This window comes from Saccostrea echinata, unplaced genomic scaffold (genome assembly GCF_033153115.1).
Source record: "Saccostrea echinata isolate AGI-Se365-2 ecotype Australia unplaced genomic scaffold, CSIRO_AGI_Sech_v1 ptg000054l, whole genome shotgun sequence".
Taxonomy (NCBI): Eukaryota; Metazoa; Mollusca; class Bivalvia; order Ostreida; family Ostreidae; genus Saccostrea; species Saccostrea echinata.
In genome coordinates, this window is record NW_026889803.1 from 59,006,557 (window position 1) to 59,026,160 (window position 19,604).

The 19,604-nt window shown below is 32.8% G+C and overlaps 2 protein-coding genes across 3 annotated transcripts; both read right to left on the reverse strand.

Annotated features, from left to right (window-relative positions):
* Positions 1 to 3,623: 3,623 nt before the first annotated feature.
* Positions 3,624 to 6,604, reverse strand: LOC133206177 (uncharacterized). Of its 2 annotated transcripts, none has more exons than XM_061342107.1 (9): positions 6,542 to 6,604; positions 6,176 to 6,452; positions 5,870 to 6,019; positions 5,538 to 5,727; positions 5,093 to 5,277; positions 4,753 to 4,944; positions 4,608 to 4,641; positions 4,415 to 4,508; positions 3,624 to 4,337 (listed from the first exon to the last, which is right to left on the reverse strand). In XM_061342107.1, the coding sequence occupies exons 1-9, from the start codon at positions 6,601 to 6,603 to the stop codon at positions 4,025 to 4,027; spliced, it is 1,497 nt and encodes a 498-aa protein (XP_061198091.1). In that variant the 5' UTR covers position 6,604; the 3' UTR covers positions 3,624 to 4,024. The 2 variants fall into 2 exon arrangements, with proteins under 2 accessions (XP_061198091.1, XP_061198090.1); XM_061342106.1 differs by having other exon boundaries at positions 4,753 to 5,016.
* Positions 6,605 to 6,704: 100 nt separating this feature from the next.
* On the reverse strand, positions 6,705 to 9,781 carry LOC133205053 (von Willebrand factor D and EGF domain-containing protein-like). Its single transcript, XM_061340794.1, has 6 exons — positions 9,561 to 9,781; positions 9,227 to 9,313; positions 7,712 to 8,095; positions 7,472 to 7,621; positions 7,020 to 7,226; positions 6,705 to 6,914 (listed from the first exon to the last, which is right to left on the reverse strand). The coding sequence occupies exons 1-6, from the start codon at positions 9,765 to 9,767 to the stop codon at positions 6,705 to 6,707; spliced, it is 1,245 nt and encodes a 414-aa protein (XP_061196778.1). The 5' UTR covers positions 9,768 to 9,781.
* Between the last annotated feature and the right edge of the window lie 9,823 nt (positions 9,782 to 19,604).

Sequence of the window (19,604 nt, forward strand, 5' to 3'; positions counted from 1 at the left end):
TTATTACAGTGTGATATACACACCCCAGCTGTAAGATGTGTTATCACAGTGTGATATACACACCCCAGCTGTAAGATGTGTTATCACAGTGTGATATACACACCCCAATGTAAGATGTGTTATCACAGTGTGATATACACACCCCAGCTGTAAGATGTGTTATCACAGTGTGATATACACACCCAATTGTAAGGTGTGTTATTACAGTGTGATATACACACCCCAGCTGTAAGATGTGTTATCACAGTGTGATATACACACCCCAGCTGTAAGATGTGTTATCACAGTGTGATATACACACCCCAATGTAAGATGTGTTATCACAGTTGATATACACACACCAGCTGTAAGATGTGTTATCACAGTGTGATATTCACACTCCAATGTAAGATGTGTTATCACAGTTGATATACACACCCCAATGTAAGATGTGTTATCACAGTTGATATACACACCCCAATGTAAGATGTGTTATCACAGTGTGATATACACACACCAGCTGTAAGATGTGTTATCACAGTTTGATATACACACCCCAATTGTAAGGTGTGTTATCACAGTGTGATATACACACCCCAGCTGTAAGATGTGTTATCACAGTGTGATATACACACCCCAGCTGTAAGATGTGTTATCACAGTGTGATATACACACCCCAATGTAAGATGTGTTATCACAGTTGATATACACACACTAGCTGTAAGATGTGATATCACAGTGTGATATTCACACCCCAATGTAAGATGTGTTATCACAGTTGATATACACACACCAGAAGCAAATGTATAATATCATGTAAACGGACTGAAGATAAACCATGGTTGAAAATGACTGTAAATAAAATACAAAGAATATAAAGAGGCACTTCACAATTCTAATAAATATAAATACACAGAAAATCATGCGCCTATAAGTCACAAAAAAGTATAAAGTCTATAAAATTAAGAGTAAGAAGCAATATAGGAGGTATGGGGGTAATTTATTTTAATATTCAAGGAAATACAATCCTTAAAAAAATCTAAAAACTTTGTTTGTTGATGCTCTCAGTGGCGAATGATACATTGATTGGCACAACCTACTAATAGTCTTTCGTTACATAAATATATCCGCTACTTATAGTGTTATCAATGATTGCTATACCATTATTTTCATGCCCATTTACACCAAAGCATAATTTGTTCTACATTCGTGTTAATATGTAGTGTTTTTCTTTTAAACATCGGGTTCGATGTCATGACAATCTAGAAATTTCCTTCAAAACTAAGATTGGGGACTGACGGAAACAATTTGCACACTTTGCTTTTTAATCAGTTACAGTTTATTTCTTCTATATCACTTATATCAAGTTTTGATTGAATTGTTCACCAATGACGTTTTGTCAAATAATTAAACGATTGCTTGTTGTCTGTTTCATTAAAATTTGCAAGTAACTTAGATCCGCCAGCCGTGAACACCACCGTACCATCTTTTCTGCTATTTCACGGCTGCATGTTCATCGAAAAGAAAGTCTACTTTGAATTATATTATACGATAAATACTATTCGAGTGAATCTTAATACAGTTTACTGACATCATCTTGTACCTAATGTAATATTAGAAGAGTAAGTATAAACTCTAGTGCAGGCGTTTCAATATTTATTTCAATATTTATTTACAACATTTATTAATTTATATGAATTATTCATTGAAACCTATTAATCATGCAATCAGAATTCAATCAGATATTTTCCCCTGTTGACTTCTTCTGGTGAGAAACCATGATTAATGATATGCAAAATAATATCCTTGCAAATTATTCATTTAGTCTCCTCTGCTGTAAATATTTAATTTTATATTGTCCGTTATTTGAATTAATTTTTTTATTGTGTATTGTATCTAAGAAATGATCAAAGTTAATATAAATTATAACGTAAGAAATGCATACTTATAGTTTATGGATAGTATAAAGACTGAAACGAACATAAATTAAGCCTTTTACTTACTTGACAGAACCAGGCATAGGGGTAATCGTAATCGATTGTAATGATTACTTTTTTTTCAAGCAATCGACAGTAATCTGTAATCGAAGAGATTTTCGCTCACTTGTAATCGTAATTCAATCGATTACAGCTAAAATTTTCAATGTAATTATAATTACTTTTTCGATTCCAGTCAGTCACACACAAACGTGATAAATATCAAATACAAACCACCTAAGTGCTATATTTTGATTTCCTAACTTTTATTATCATAGGTTAATAAATGTTCTCAATAAAATGTGTATTATAAGCCTACTGGTCTAGTATTAAATAATTCAGAAGTGTATTTTAACCATTTATTAATAAAATATAAAGATTTTTTGTGTGCATTTAACGTTTGTTCCACTGTCCTCTTGCTGCATGCCCTTTTTCTATTTCGGATGTTGAAAAATTTTGTCTTGTATTAGAAAATTATACATGTAAATAGCAAAAACAGATTTAAAAATATGTGTTAAACATAAATAATTTAGTAAATAAACTACATTGTACTTGGAAAAAGAAGAAGATGGAAATACTTATTCATTTCTGAAAATGTTTAATCAACTTCAAACTTGTGTTTTATTAAGTAACTTTAAAATTTGCAAATCATTCTCATGTTTTCATTCAAAATTGTAAGGTTACTTTTTTTTTGTCAGTGAGAGGTTATGCATGTAACATGTGTAAGTGTCTATATTTAAAAGAGAGAGAGTAATGGCATGTTTGCTTATCTTGGCTAATTGACTGAGACACCCCTGAGGTGTAAACTGTGAACTATGTGTACCTAGTGTTTAACTTTTATAATTGATAGTTCCATTGAAGACAAACAATATTTAACAATTGATGGTTCCATTGAAGACAAACAATTATTAAAACAATTAATAGCTCTCAAAACACTTATTTCAATTTAGAATGAAATTGTGCTATTGGTTTTACTTAAACAGTTAAAGGCACATTTGATTTACATGTTTATTACTAAGAGTTCTTATTTACTTACTTTTTTTTTTTTAAAAAGACACAGAAATGTTTTATGTGTACTGCCAAAATGCGGGCAGTCCAAAGACTTCTAATTCACAATAAAATATTTTATAATTTCTGCAACAAAAGTCAATAAATATGTAGGTTCAAATCCAAGGTTGAAAGGAATAATTAATTCCTTGGCATAGTTTGTTGTAGGAACCATGTCTCCACTTTCCATGGTAGAGAATCCCTCATTTGGGCATTTAGTGAGAATGTTAAGTCTAAAATATGAAATTAACCAGAATAAAACCTTAAAAGAATCTGCACTGAAACTGCAGGAACACATTCAAACTTCAGTGGATATCATCTACATTACCATTTAACATTTAAATATCGCTTTGATATATTTGAGGGGATGAAAGTTTGGAAATAATCGATTATTAATCGAATACATCATCCAAAGTAATCGATTACAAGACAAAAATGAGTGTAATCGATTAATAATCGATTACACAAAATTTCCCCAAGTAATCGATTATTGATCGATTATATTTTTTCAGTAATCGTGCCCATGCCTGGACAGAACAATCTGATGCTCTTACGTAAAAAATAGGGTTTACAACAGGCATCTACGCAAAGGTAATGACGCTAATAAAACAGAGTCCAAGATACAGTCATATAACAATCATTTATTTAAATTATTAAGCATTTTAATAAATAACAATACAGTGAAATGCAAGTTTATTAAGCCAAATCGAAGCTAGAAATACATGTTAACGTGTACCAAATGCAGTAATTTTGACAAATGAAAGTGGAATATCAATAATTTTTTTGTGACGAAATCAGTCAGAAGACCAATCCAATCCATCGTTAATAAGTTAATAAAATGAACCGGCTCCGACAAAATCTAATCAACATAAAGAATGCATTTAGTACTATATTTAATTAAAAACAGACAGACAAACAAACAAAAAATCTAGGAAAAAAACAGACTATAGGTGGAAGCACAAAATTACATTTCAATAATATTCACATTAATGTTTCATGCATAGAACAGTAAGTGAATATTATTAATCATAGGACTCGATGCTCAAAGAGTTAAATTCATTGGACTCCATGCGATGGCCAAGTGGCGGTATGCTGACTTCGGGAGAAAAACTGGGGGTGAAGCGATGGCCAAGTGGTGGTATGCTGTATTCAGGAGGAGGACTGGGGGTGAAGAAGACATCAACAGAACCACAGATTTCTGTCTTCTCCTTAAACAATGTAACGTTTACTGTACCATGTCTGTCATTTAGAATCTTTACTGATGGCATGAATTTTTCTTGCCGAACAGGAACTTTACGATCCCTCGATATGTTGATAGTAGAAACAACCGAATTCCTTATAGAATAAAAATATTTTAGCAGTTGTTTAATTTGATTTAAAGAATAAGTACATAACTAACTAGATATACATACCCTTTAAATTTTTTCAAGACAACAATAGTTGTTACTATGACAACCACAAGGAATCCCACTATTATGCCAACTATTAGGATATGTATGTGAGTCTCTATAATAAAATTAAAAAAGAATGTCATTTACATAAAGCACGAAGAACTAGTAAAAAGAAAAATTCATCTTAAAATCTAAATAGTAAAGTGTTACATACCAGTATCAGTCGAGGAATCTGTAGATATTTGATTCTGGTAATAAAATTGATAAGCTTAAACTTGAGGTATTTTTTAAATGCAAAAAAGTACCAAAAAAAAATCCCATAGCATCAAATAAAGTTTTTACCGAAACGTAGTACTCACTAAAGAATTGCAAGCAAGTGTTTGAACGTCGCATTTGTAAACCTGTCCATTAAATATTAGCATGGTCACGTGACTGCTGTACGTTTTCCCGTCATAGCTGAGTGAGATATTCCATCCATGCACCATTGACTTTGCAGTTGCTGCTCTCCTTCGCCGTAGTGAACCCGGAGGTTTGGGTATTTCTGCGGAGATCTTATTGTAGTGATAGTAAGTTGTGTTTTCTATTATGACGTAATTAGTTTTCTGGATTTCATTACTCTTTACCTGTTGATAGATTATAAATCGTGTGAATGCAAAATGTAACAAGACAGAGTTATCGCCATGCATAATTTCTTCTTACCTTGAAGTATTCAAACTTTGCTGTAACATTTTCCACGTCAAAAAATCCCATGATGTTTGTTTTGAGACACTCCCTGGAACTGATATCACATAATCCATTTAACGGTAGTAGAAAATCTTTTGGGGGGACAGAGAGTTTTCCGGAACAATCGGTACCAAGAAAACCATCGAAACACGAGCATGTGGCTAAAACAAAAATCTCCAAATAAAGTTCCCTATTACTTTACGAACTCTTACCAAATTATTTTATTCGTATTTATAAGAAATGCTGCGATTTTAAAAACAACATGATGCATATTGAGAGTAGACTAAAAACCAAAAATCCCGAATTAAGATGGATCGTTACTTGAGAATTTAGTTTAAATTTCCTTTAAATATCAATTCTATTTCAGTATACTTTATATATAATATATTCTGTTCATACTGGATTCTCAGATAGAAAATACCATTCACGCACAGTCCATTTCCGGAACAATTGCCGGGACATAAAAATGATGAAATGTAATCAAATAGAGTCAGTCCACTTGCATCAGACGATTGGTTAACGTAAAAAACTTCGTTTCTCGTTGCTTCTGTCAGACAAGAACCTTTCAGTGTTTTTAAAGTGTCTTGTATAAAAGTCGTATTTCCAGAAATCTTAAATGTAATAAAAATGTCATAGAAAAAAAAACAAACATATGTATAATTCTTTCACAAAAAAAACCCCACTTTATTTTAAATTTCAAAATTAACAGATTCCCAAATTATAAACTATTTTCATTACCACATTAAATTATACCTTTATATCTGCAACACATTCATCAAGAAAGAGTATTTTGCTGATGTTGACCAGTCTGTTACAAACATCTACAGCGGAGTCAAGGTCAAATTGTTTCGAACAAAATTCTGTCGCCGATGTTTCATCCCAGCCATTCATCCACTGTGCAACCTTCAACATATCAACAAAACGCATAGATTGTTTGATATGTAAAAGATTCAGTTTTTTTTTTAATCTTGATTTGTTTTGTATCAAAATAAGTGTTTTGTAAAATGTATGTGTATTAAAATAAATGTTTTGTATTTGTTCGTGGTCAAATATAAGTACCTCTATAACAGCAGATTCGTTGTAATCTGTATCGTATATTAATTCACTTTCTATATCCACATTATCTGTATCGTCTGTTGACCTTCTTTTGCGATCATCTGAATTTGAACATAAATTCAACGTATTAACAGAGTTACCTCCCTCGCATAATTGACTTGGTGACGTCATATTACAATGAACTGCATTTGGTAAGGAAAACTGGTAAGTATCTACTGGTCCATTCTGAGCGCATGTGCAGTAGGTCTCCCTAGATTCTGGTTGCATGTCAACTCTATACCTTAAATGGAAAGATGTAGAATGTGTATTTGACAAGAAAAGTGCGTTCTCAATGAAAATTCTATAGATCTACCAATATTATATACGTACATCCATGACGTGTCCTCTAAAATTGAAGAGGACTTTGAAAATAGACTGTCTTTGGAATCCATTGAAATTCTACAAAAGAAATATATTTCTTTGTACCTGAAATCATCTGGATGAAAATGACATCAGGAAATGTCGGTTAATCAAAGCAAACATTGTTCTGTATTTACCGCCATGACAGTGCAAATGTGCTGGAGTCAGTGGGATGGCTGGCGTCTTTTGGGATGAAATCATCAGATGTATCGCCATTAGTAAATCCACACAAACCTAGGGACGACTCAATGTCTGACACAGAAGCTCGGATCCTCACACTCCCGATAAAGTTATTCCAAGATGAGATGTAGAACGATACTTGTGTTCCAGATGGGAGGGTTACCTTTTGGTGAAAAAGGTCAGTGATCATTGCTTAATCACATCAGAGACTTTGAAATTATAAAATATATAAAAACTCTAGTTTTTCATAAACAGACTCTTCACTTACAGTGTAATACTTTCCAATTTTTACGATTTTGAGGTCGGTAGCTTCGCAGAGGTGCTCTTTCTCATAAGGAACTGAGAGCAATTTGGTACTTTGTAACGAAATTATTTCACAGGTCCTGACGATGTAATAGCTAAACCCATTTCTGATTGCTACTCCACAGTTGCAAGTGGCGCGCCATGGCATACATTCAGAATAAATAACATGGACCTGTTAACAATAAACAGATAAAGATGTGATCATTTTTTAAATTGCAAACATTGTCTGAGTGAGTACCTGCGCAGAACGTTTACAGTTCACAAACATCTAGATAATTATGGAATTAAATCGCGGATACAATAGCGTAATTTAAAATGTTAAATGGTACCATATAACCATGTTAGAACTACTGTGTATCATAACAACATTGCACCGAATAATACAATTATGTTCTCTGAAGACACCGTAAAATTTACTGTATACGGTAATATTTTGTGCTGATATAGAACAAATGTTCCAGTTCTCTGGTTTTCCCAACGTTTCCCATCAAATGTCGTCATATGTGGGTCGTTTGAGGATATACACTGACGACCGATCACCAATATATCTCGGTCACCCACTTTAACCTACGAGAGATAATGATAATGGGCATAAACGGTTGACGAATATGAAGGCTTGCTAAATAATTCAAAGTGTTGATGAAACAAATAGGTTACCGCAATTCCTTCAACATTTAGATTGTCCCATATTCCCAACGGATCCATGGGATTCCTTGTTGACGCTATGTGTAGATATGTAGTCCTGTCATTGTAGTTAATCATGCCATCTACATAACCTGTCACATTTATATGTACACTTCTATTGCCCCAGTCTCTAAAGTTAAACGTCACCCCACAGGGCTGGTTAGTCAGTGCTATCCCATTGCTAGCCATCCCATTCCTACAGCTATCCTCTGATGGTGTCCAAACAAAGAAGTAATACGTACAAAACGCCTCTCGCATTTCTTCACTTAAGGATAATGGACAACTGAACGGCATAGTGCTGCTGAGTTTAATCTGTGATGTAATTCCCTCGCTAACGTAATACTGTTTCTGTTCTGGCTATCAGGTAATAGAAATAAAGAAGTTGGTAAAGAAAGTTCCTTTAGATACGGGTCTTAGATGCCATTATGGGTATGCTATAACTTCACACTATAATATTTCAAGTATTATCAAACACTATGCAATCTTGAATTTTTTTGAGTCAAATGTAATTTTACCTATTAAATACAATAATTTATAAATTAATAATAAATTATTATTCCAATAAATATTATATATGATTGAATATTTAATGACCTAATAACTAATCATCATTTCATTATGTTCATCATCATTTTCATCTATAAAGCATGGTGAATTACAGTCCTCTGGAATTTAATATGTGTTCATTCATAAAATATCTCATTCATATTCATGGGTTTGAATGCTCATTGGTGGATTTAGGAGTGTGTGAGTGGTTTTACTAGTTTGGTATCAGGTGCGCATGCTTGGCGCCAAATACCCTAACTAATTCATTCCACCCTAGGACAGCCAGGAGTAAGGAAGAATTCCTCTCCTTCTCCATAAGGTCTATCATTTCATAATGTGGACAATTTAAATATCTATTCGGTAAAATTTTTTACCACCGTTGCTTTGTATTATTAAATACATTATAAAATAATTATCCACTTAAAGATAGTTAGAACAGAATAGCTAAAATATATTAAAATAATTTAATGTGTGAGTGTATAAGTATGAGAGAGTATTCATTTATTTTCATTACTGTTATTGTTACAGGTCACCTTTTTAGTCTTACCATGAAATTAAAATAGATATATCGAACCCAACAGCTGTTTTCCTTGTTATAAAAAAGGAGTAGCAAATAATTACGGCTGTGACATATTGATAAATACTGAAATACCAACAATTAGTGGCGAAAAGCGTAGAAAACCCTTTTATCGACTACTGAGTATTCATTTTCACGACAGATTATCCTTTTTTTGTAAACTTCAAAATTATGTAACTCATCTTCCAAGAGATAAATTTGCGAATGTAAGAAAGTAAGAGTTAATGATAAAAGTTGGTTCACAGTATGTATAGTCCATATGTTACATTAAAAGTTTAAATCTAAAGTTTAAACTTATCTATAACTATCTAGTTATAGATAAGTTTGAACTTTAGATTTGAACTATTAATGTATCACATATGTACCTTAATCCCAGCAAAGAACTTTGGGCTTCTATAAATTGGACCAGAAACAGATGTGGACGGATTATATGCTTTTACTGCACAAGCAACCTAAAAAATGACAGAAAATTTAGTAATTAATGTGCTTTTAAAAAGATAAAAATGAAAACATGCATTATTTTGTATTACACTACTATCCGATCCACATATTGAAAAGCGTACGTACGTTTCATAACTGAACTTCTCTTTATTAAAAAATTACATAACGTTAGCATTACAAATCATAATGGCGTATACATTTGTAAACCAATAGTTTAACCCAATAGCAAATCTATAAAAATACCAAATTTAGGCCTACTTCGAAATTTAGTGAGTAATTTCCGGTCCAGTTGGAGGGTCTGAGAGCAGTAGAGTTTATGTCAGGGTACGATACAAAAGTAGATACCGCCCAGGACAATTCCTCGTCATTGATGAACCATGATACGTCATATACTACGTCATCAGCTAACGGAGGAAAGAGGCACAGAAACACTGGCTCCAACTGTCTGCCGTCTTTTGATTCCATTAAGACGGGCTGGACCTCTGAGCACGATTTTAAACTGCTGTCTGTAAAGAGAGAGAGAGAGAGAGAGAGAGAGAGAGAGAGTTTATATTCGTGCAAACATGCCAAACAATTAATTCTTAAAGAATCTACCTATATTGGTTCCAGTTGTATCAAGAGTCTTGCAAGATATCCTAGTATTCACATCTGTAAAATAAATTACATTGATTATAAGTAATCAAAATTTATTTTGGAGAATTATAAATAGTTTCCAGATATTAACAACAATATCAACAACAATTTGCTTTATTTTACCTAGGCAGAAGTCAACATTGTTGGTATTCATGAAGTATCTTAAATACTTGAAAGAAATAAGGTAAAAATCTCCACAGTTGAATGTCCCAAGTTGACCTGAAGGACGGAGATCTACAAATTTCTGATTGTAAAGTCCTGGCATAGTGTCTGAAAATAAAATAATTACAATTTATACATGTGTTTTTTTAAACAAATTCCCTTTAATTCTCTCTCTCTTTGTTTCTCATAATGAATTTTCAGTTACCATGGATATAAAGCGATCCAGGACAAGAACATGGCTTTGTTGACAATAACACAGGACTTCCTTCAGATGAGACCAACTTGAGATCATCATTTATATACACAGAAGAAATAGCATCTATGTCCGAACTTGTCAGACAAATCTTGTCATCAGGAACTACGTATGTTGTAAATACATGACAACCTATTGATGATATTGCAAGGTGAGTGCCTGAAAAATGAGAAAGTAACGAACGGTGAACATGCTCAAAAGTCCATTTAAACAAACAAATATGAGACAAAGTTAAGTATTTGTATTAGTTAAACATTTTTCTTATGAACCTCGGTCAGATATCCTTGTTTGACATTATACATACAGGACATACAACAAAATAATCACTAGAGTGGCGCAGTGGTCAGAGCGTTCGCTCTAGAGTCGCGGAGTAAGGAGTTGATTCTTACATCGCTGATTCGAATCCATCCTTCCGATGAGACCTTAGAAACCGAGACCCCGTCTCGCAGTATAAAAGATCCATCACTGCCGTAAGTGCCGAGTACAGGTCTAAATTTGCAGCCCTCCATCGTCAAGTGGTGGCGTTTCAATATGAGTGAAAAATTCTCGAAGGAACATTAAACAAACAAACGAAATAAAAACTTTTATCATCTTTGAACTCTCAGAGATAGTCATATAATGAAGAAAAGGTTTTTCAAATCGAGCGAGACAAAAAACATACATATTGAAAACAAAGTAAATTAAAAAAATGAATATATGAGGAGCATTCAACAACAAAATTACCTTTAAAAAACGCATGGTTTCAGTCATATGTGATTGTATTTTGCAAAGTTTTATTGTTTCGTTTCAACGAACGAATTCAAATTGGACATTTTCACTCTAGACCATGTAATAAGTTCAAGTACAAACGACACAAGGGGTGTGATTATGATCTGTGTTTGTCATTATGTAAATGATTCGTTCTCTCAGACATTTTGAATGACAGATGTGTTTTAGAATTATTCCTCCCCAAGTTAAGATATCTTCTTTTAAATGTCTTTTGTTCTCCTCTATGGGGAGGTATAAAAGGCTCTTCGATAACAGATCTCTCTATAATGGACATAGCTACATGTACCAGGAAGTTTTGGAAATGGGTTCAAATATTTGGCTCACCTGAGCAGGAAGCTAAGATTAGTTGTTCTTTTCAAAACCTTCAAATTTGGTACCGCTTCTCATGAACCGCTTAGTCAATTTAAACCAAAGTTAACACAGAGAATTTTAGAATCGAAGGGATTTAAATTTCTTGAAATAAAGAGTGACGTCCTTTTTAATTAAATGCCATAATAATAAGTAGTGAAATAAATGACATGTAAACATCGTTTAAACACTTTTAGCTGTATGGGATCACAGTTAAACATAAAAAGTTTTACAATGTACAAAGGGATATATAGGAAAAGTTTATAATTTGTACTCTTAAAAAGAACTGCGAAATCACAATATATCACATAACAATGTGACATTCTCATGTAGTGTAGAATTACCTTTGTACAAACCATAAGGACGGAGCCACAGTAAGGATCAAAGTTTCTTATAAGATTTTTCTTTTTTTTTTTCATCCTCAGAAAAAAGGACCATAATTAGCTAGATTTGATCCTGATGTTGTATTCGAATCAAATTTGATAAAATCATGACTCTAAATTAATATTTCGCGGGTTAACATTTTTCCTAGGAATTTAATAGAATAAAAAATTATCTCAACAGAGAAACCAGTAGTTAGATTCCTCATGTTGTGTAGATTCTGTTTCGTTCAAATCTTGATCCCCCAATATTGTGTGGAAGTAAAAAGGAAACAAAGTTTTAACAGATCCAACAGAAAAAATGTAAACACACTGTTTTGCAGAATAGCAGGGATACTGATATAAAAGCATTCCCAATATGCACATTCAAGTAGCAGGAATTAAAACTCTAGAAATCATTAAAGATTTAAAGAAATGTGACTCAGGTGAGCGTTGTGGCTTATGGGCCTCATCATAAAATATTACTAAGATGTTCTTATTCTATTGATTTGTTTAAGATAAAATGCTGATTTTAGCCGATTTTGTTACATTTTTATATAAAAATATAAAGATGTGATTAATTAATCCTAAGACACGCTATGTATAGGTAATTAGCACATAATCACATTCATCAAAATAATAAGATATTAAGTATATCATAATTAGATGTTATATTGTAATTAAAAGTTAGGTATATTATGATTAGATTTTTTGTTCTGGTTGTTTATTTAACGTCCCTTTTGAGAATTTTTCACTCATATTGAGACGCCACCACTTACCGATGGAAGGCTGAAAATTTAGACTTATACTCAGTGCTGAGAGCAATTGAGCAGTGCATGAGGGATCTTTTTCGTGTCAGTACCTACTGCGATACGGGACCTCGGTTAATACGGTGTCTTCCGAAGGACCGGTCTCCACGTAGGACCGGTCTCCAAGTCCCGCAGTGAGATTCGAATCCGCGACAAAGGGATCAACTATCATGTTGTAAATTTTGAATTTACTAGGGGGAGGTAAATGCAAAATTTACAACATGATGTAAATTTTGCATTTACCTCCCCCTAGTAAATTCAAAATTTACAACATGATACAACTCCTTACTCTAGAGTAAATGCTCTAGCCAATGCGGCACGCTGGAGACTAGAATTTGGGTAACTTTTAATTAGATGTTAAGTATATTATAATCAGATAATTATAATATACCTAACTTCTAATTATTTTTTTCCTAAAATCTAATTGTTATCTAATTAGTAAAATAGGTATATTATAATTAGATGGGAAGAATGTTATAAATAGATGTTAGCTGTATTATAATTAAATATCAGGGATATTGTAATTTGATGTTAGGTATATTGTAATGGCTTGGTAAACTTCATAATTTAATATTATACATTTATTGACTGGGTTCGAGGACAACATGCGTTTTGTCGGACCCAAGAACCAAACTGTTTGCCCGAGGCCGTAAGGCCGAAGGCAAACAGTTTGGTTCGAGGGGTCGACAAAACGCATTTTGCCCAAGAACACAGTCAATAAATGTTTTGTTATACCTTTTATTTATATATTTTATCTTTTTTTTTGGACATACATGTATGTCGACCACCAACGAATGCAAATGAGATTTAGCTGACCCCGCCCATTATGTGACGTAAGCGGTCCAACATCTCATCGACAGGTCCAATATCTCACTCCGCGGTCAAACATCAATTTTTTATGCCCGCTCAGTAAAACATTGGAAATCTTAGACTTTTATTAGTATAGATTTATATAGGTACAAATTTTTAAAAGGTATAAAAAATACATTTGTGGTATCTCTCTATTATATAAACATACAGAGAGAAAATATCTTCATACCTGTATGTCGTTTTTCGAAGGTCATAGGTCATTACGTGACCTAATCACACAGTGCAGTAATATCTACATAAGAAGACTTACTCTACTTAGCAATATAGCATGTTTTTCATGCATAAAAATGTACAAAATACCCAAGTAAAATAATAATCATTTTATTTACGAGTAATTAATACAGTTCTTGATCGATTTTACATAGAGAATAGAAAACTACGTGTTATAAATTTCATGTCTGAGCTGAATAGTCTCAACGTTTACCCTTATTTTTCTTGTAGACCTCAAAATGCTATATTTTTTTCATTAAACTTTACTCACAATAAATTTGAAAATCTGTTGGAAAATATCAATGTAATGCACAAACACTGCACTTCGGAAGTTCGGTAAGCACACCTCCATCATCGAGATCGTTGTCTTAACATGCTTAACAATGTAAGCTGCCGCATGTGTCTCCGTGTCAACATCATAATAAATATGCCTTATTTTAATCGTAGATTTTATGTTTCTGATCAAATTTTAAACTTGATTCCAAGTTAACTTTTTATTATCAAACATCGGACGTGTTTCTTGTGTTTTTTTAAACATCGAATATGGGTTCTCACGAATACAAAAATTCCCAGACACCAATATGCTCACTATAATTGATCACAAGTAGTCTTTCACAGAATATTCACTTCAAAACAGAATCCTTTGCCAGATGAATTTGAAGCGTAACCGCTTTTCAAGCCGATTTACACCTTGCGTAATTTGTCAAAATCTACGACGAACAGTTAGTGCAATATTTATATTCGATTGTCCGTCTCAAATGTATATATAAGTAATAAATAACAAGTTTAAAAACTTCACTGGGAAATGAAGTGGGTCGGTACGTGATCAAATCTTCCGAGAAGGCCATCGGCCTTCACAGGATTTGATCACGTGACCGACCCACTTCATTTCCCAGAGAAGTTTTTAAACTTGTTATTTATTTCTTAAGTATATATTTAGAATATAATTTATTGATGCCAAAATAATAGTAAATTAAAAACAAACAAAAATACACAGGACTGTTGCCCTTTTCAAAAGAAAAAAAAATCTTACGACTAAGATAAAAATTTGAAAACTCTGTAGATTTCTGTTTAATATATGTATTTAATTTTGCTTAAATATTTTTTTTTTTTTTACAATTGTAAAGCTGTAGGGTTTAGAATGGACATTTTATTTGAACATTTTAAACTTGGAATATATTCATATCATAATCATTTAAGTTATTAATGGTGAACTTATTAGTGACAGTAAAATAAAAGTTTATTAAACCAGCACGGACATTAATGGTGTACCAATTACAGTGACTTTATAATTGGAAAAGGGACTTTAATTTCATGAACTATAATTATCTTGTTAGAGTAAATTGAACTATGATATGGGTACTATGAACTATAATTTGTAAATTCTTTTGTAATGTAATTTATCAATATAGATCAATCAAACCAATTGACACTAAGTAATAAAATTTGAACAGAAATGCAGTTACAATTAAGATTCTTAGCTAAGAGCTTAGGGCCAGAACTCCTGTGGTGCAGAGATGGGGTCCATAAATAATACTAACGTATATATATCTTGATCGGAGGATGGAGTCATGTTGGGGTTCTTTGGTCAACAGACAGACCGACAGACCAAGCAAAGGTGGCAAGACAATAGAAAGACAGCAAATAAAATGTACTTTTATATCCAGGACCATGAATTCCCTTTGAGCATAAAATACCTTGTTTGCCAGAAAACGGGATCTCTCATCATTTTGATTTTTTACATCTGTTGGCATTGTTTACACTCTTTTGGAACTTTTTCTACTTTTGGACTTCTTGGTTGACTCTAGCTCTCAGTTCTTGAATATTTTGGCAATTTTAGACGAACCTTAAAAACTATTTTTTATACCAATTGTGTTGGTCTATTCTGATGAACGTCCTTGACTTTTAATGTTAAAACTCTAATCGATCAAAGATACAAAATCTTTTTTTATTGGCTTACACAATGTAATCTAAATGTAATTGGCTTCTAAATAATGTTGTGGAAACCACAGGTTTTATTATAATAAACTGGTTCGTTGCATTTCGTTCACATTTCAATCACATATAGTATTTAGCTTTGATAACAGAATTCAGCAAAAACTTAATACACATGTAGTGCATTTAAAATATAATTTCTAAATGAATACAGACAGAAAGCAACATTCTTACTAATTTTGCAAACGGTATTAGATTTAATTTTCGCATAAGTAAGCATAGATGTCATTATTTTAATTTTATACTATATAAGGACTATTTCTTTTTAAAATCATGTTTAATAATTCAACATGGGATCCGTTTTTAGAAAGTTAAAAGTTCTAATGATCAGTATTCTATTAGAGGCTTTAAAATATCCTCAATATTTATGAAAGAAATATCTTAAATCAAATATGAAAGTATAATTTTTTTTTGTACAAACTAAAAATGAAAAAAAAAAGATCACAAATATAATGTTCTTACCTTTTGCTGAATTAAATATTATTATTAATGATACCAGCCCTAGAAACCCACATGGAGGCTTCATCCTTTTAATGAACAAAATGTCCTTCTTTTGCAACCATTTTAGGGATTTGAATTTCATGTTCTTATTTATAACCACGTCAATGTTCCTTATCAAACCGAGATCAAGCCAAGTTTATTTTTTTTTCACATATGCTGAATAAATCTACTTCCGTTTTGTAAATTGCTTTTTCAACGTAGATACAGTATTCTTTTTCATATACCCGACAGAATATATAATGATTGTTTTGAACAATATTATATCGGATTAATACCTTCATTACTTAACACGTCGCAAAATCATTTAAATATTTTTCTAACGAATCCTTCCACTGCAAACAATATTGTTTCTGGGCTTTAAATGTAGTATTTTAAGAATAGTAAATAGTATGCAAAACACACGATGTATATTCTTTTAGACAGAACTTTAAACAGTTAATGTGTCTTGTTAATCCCCAGAGGACATTAAATTTTTTATCAAATAGACAGGAGGGCCAGGATTAATCATATTAATATGCAAGCATCCTCGGGTAGTGCAGATTCAAGTTTCTTAAAATTTTGGTGGGTAGGGTTAACATAACAAAAAGGTTTTGTCTGTGGTGAGAAACCGTGATAAGCGATATGTAAGATTTAAAATGATTATAACTTATTGTCAAAGGTTAGGTGGCAGAGGATAGTTTCGGATAAAGATTAGTGAAATAGGGAAACATAAGCTTTGAATGAATATTTCAAGCGTTTTTATTTCTAGAACAATTCATGTGTGCATTAAGAGTCACAACTACATTTCAAGGGATATGAAATGGAAACACGAAATTAAAACCAAAAACCACTCATCCGGGATTTCCTAAAAGCGGTGTTGCTTCATAGGATGTATTGTAGCTTGGAAGGAAGTTTGTTGACCCAAAAGGTTTATACAGGCGTTGTTTTGTATTTTATTTGGTAGCGCAAGACATTAGCACTGGCCAGATTCCAAGCTGCCGGGGATACGGTGAAATAGTGAAACTTTAAACATTAAAAGTATTAATTTTCACAAAATTTTGAGACTATCACCATATATTCATTTGGGCTCAATATATAAGTTGTGCACGTTTATTCCTAAAAACCTCAAATTCCTCAAGGGACTAGAACATGTTTTTTTCTACATGTAGAGAAAATTAAAAAAAAATTCAAATGCACACTTCACAATCAGCTCAATATTAAGGAAAACGTAAACCAAACGTTTTAATTGCAGAAAAAAAACTGTCCTCTGCCACCTTAGGGATGAGCCAATAAACAACCCGATCAAAGGTGTCTGAAGTGAAATAGAGATAACGAACAGTAATCAAGCATAAAAGTCCACTGAAGCAATACAAATCGTGAGCAAAGCAAACATCAGAGGTGGGATCAGGTACTATGGAGGAGTAAGCGTCCCCTACCGACGGGTCACAGCCGCCGTGTGCTCTCATGATCGGACAAACGAAAAAATCCGTAGTCAATTTAATGTGTAAATAATGGCCTAACAATTAGCATGAAAAATGTCAGTCAGCATTCAACTTGATGATAGGTTATATTTGCTGACAAGGTCATTGTATCGACCATAGAATTTGCAAAATATTGAATTCAAACGAGACTGTTGATATCCTTTTTTCATCACCTTGTTTGTCGATAGCTTGCCTCGTTTTAGAAATCGTTCGTATAGAGTATGCTTTTGCATATCGAATCAACTGGGAGACATAAATATCACTGTCTGGGGTCAGATAACATGCTGAGTCAAGGATGAAACGTCCCAATCTTTATCTGCAGGTATAAGTGTCTGGGGGTAAAAGAACCTGTTGTGACAAGATTAGGACCGAGTCAATGAAAAGACACTTTCCTTTGTAAATTATGAAGTAAAAGGTTTTAATACATTTTTAACAGTGAAATACTGTGATTCATTTATTGAATAAAAGTGATTTCTGTCACAGTGTGAAAGGATTACCATGGAAGTGAAAAATAATTTCTGGTCTATCATAAGATAGAGATAGTAACTAAAACCATCTTAATGGAGATTAAAACTGCCAATTTCTTCCCAAATATGTTGCTTAAATCCATGTTACAATGTTTTCAATCTCACAATTGCTAAGCTATGGCGTCTCAACCTCTCAACTTTGACGTCATAGCCCGTGACATCCAACTACAAAACATCGAATATCCGCTATGTACTGATATAGATTCGTAGGACAGCGAAAGAAAAAAAATAAACCTATAAAATTTCTACACGGAAAAGTAATCAAATATTATCAGTCATAGGACTCAATACTTAAAGAATTAAATTCATTGGAGTTCATGCGATGGCCAAGTGGTGGTATGTTGACTTTGGGAGAAGGACTGGGAGTAGAGAATATATTAACATTCCGTAAACTAAGGATTGCGGACTTCTTCTTTAACATGGAAACAACTATTGTATTATATCCATTATTTTGAATCTTTACTGGTGGCATGGCTTTCTTTGTCGGAACAGAAACTTCAGGATCCCTCGATATATTGATTGTAGAAACGACAGAACCCCTTCGCCTGGCAAGAATAAAATATTATTAAAGCAGTGTTTTCATTCGATTCAAAAGATATGTATATTTCTAAATAAATATACTAATACATACCCTTTCAATTTTTTAAAGGCAACTATGATTGTCGTCACAACCAAAAGCAATCCCACCGCGGTACCAACGATCAGAACAAGTTTATTTGCCTCTGTGAAAAATTAAGAAAAAAAGTTACCAATCATTAGAATCACACAGAGCTTAAAGTTACAGATTCATCTTGAACTAGTTAAGAGGAATTTATTTCGAAACATTTATTTATTGTAATGTACAAGTATTACATACCAGTATCAATTGAGGAATCCGTAGACATTTGATTCTGGTGATAAAAATGAAAGGCAGAATAATTTAGACTACAAAATTGCAGTAAAAGCGTATCAAAACATTCCATAAACTACGCTTTCATAACGTAGTACTCACAAAAGAACGGCAAACGAGCGATCGAATGTCGCATTTGAAAAGTTGCCCATTAAATATTAGCATGGTCACGTGACTGCTAAACGTTTTCCCGTCATAGCTGAGTGATATATTCCATCCATGCACCATTGACTTCACACTTGCTGCTCTTCTTCGCCGTAGTGACCCTGGAGGTGTAGGTATTTCTGCGGAGATCTTGTTGTAGTTGTAGTAAATTGTGCTTTCTATTTTGATGTAATTAGTTTTCTGGACGTCATTCCTCTTTACCTGTAAATAGATAATACATGTAAATCATAAGTTAATTAAACAAGATGTGTATCACACATCAGTGTAACACTGATGTCCCCGTATAGCAGCTTATGGCAAAGGTTAAACTTTCTCAAATGCAATTCAAACTCAAAGGTCAAATTCAAAAGATC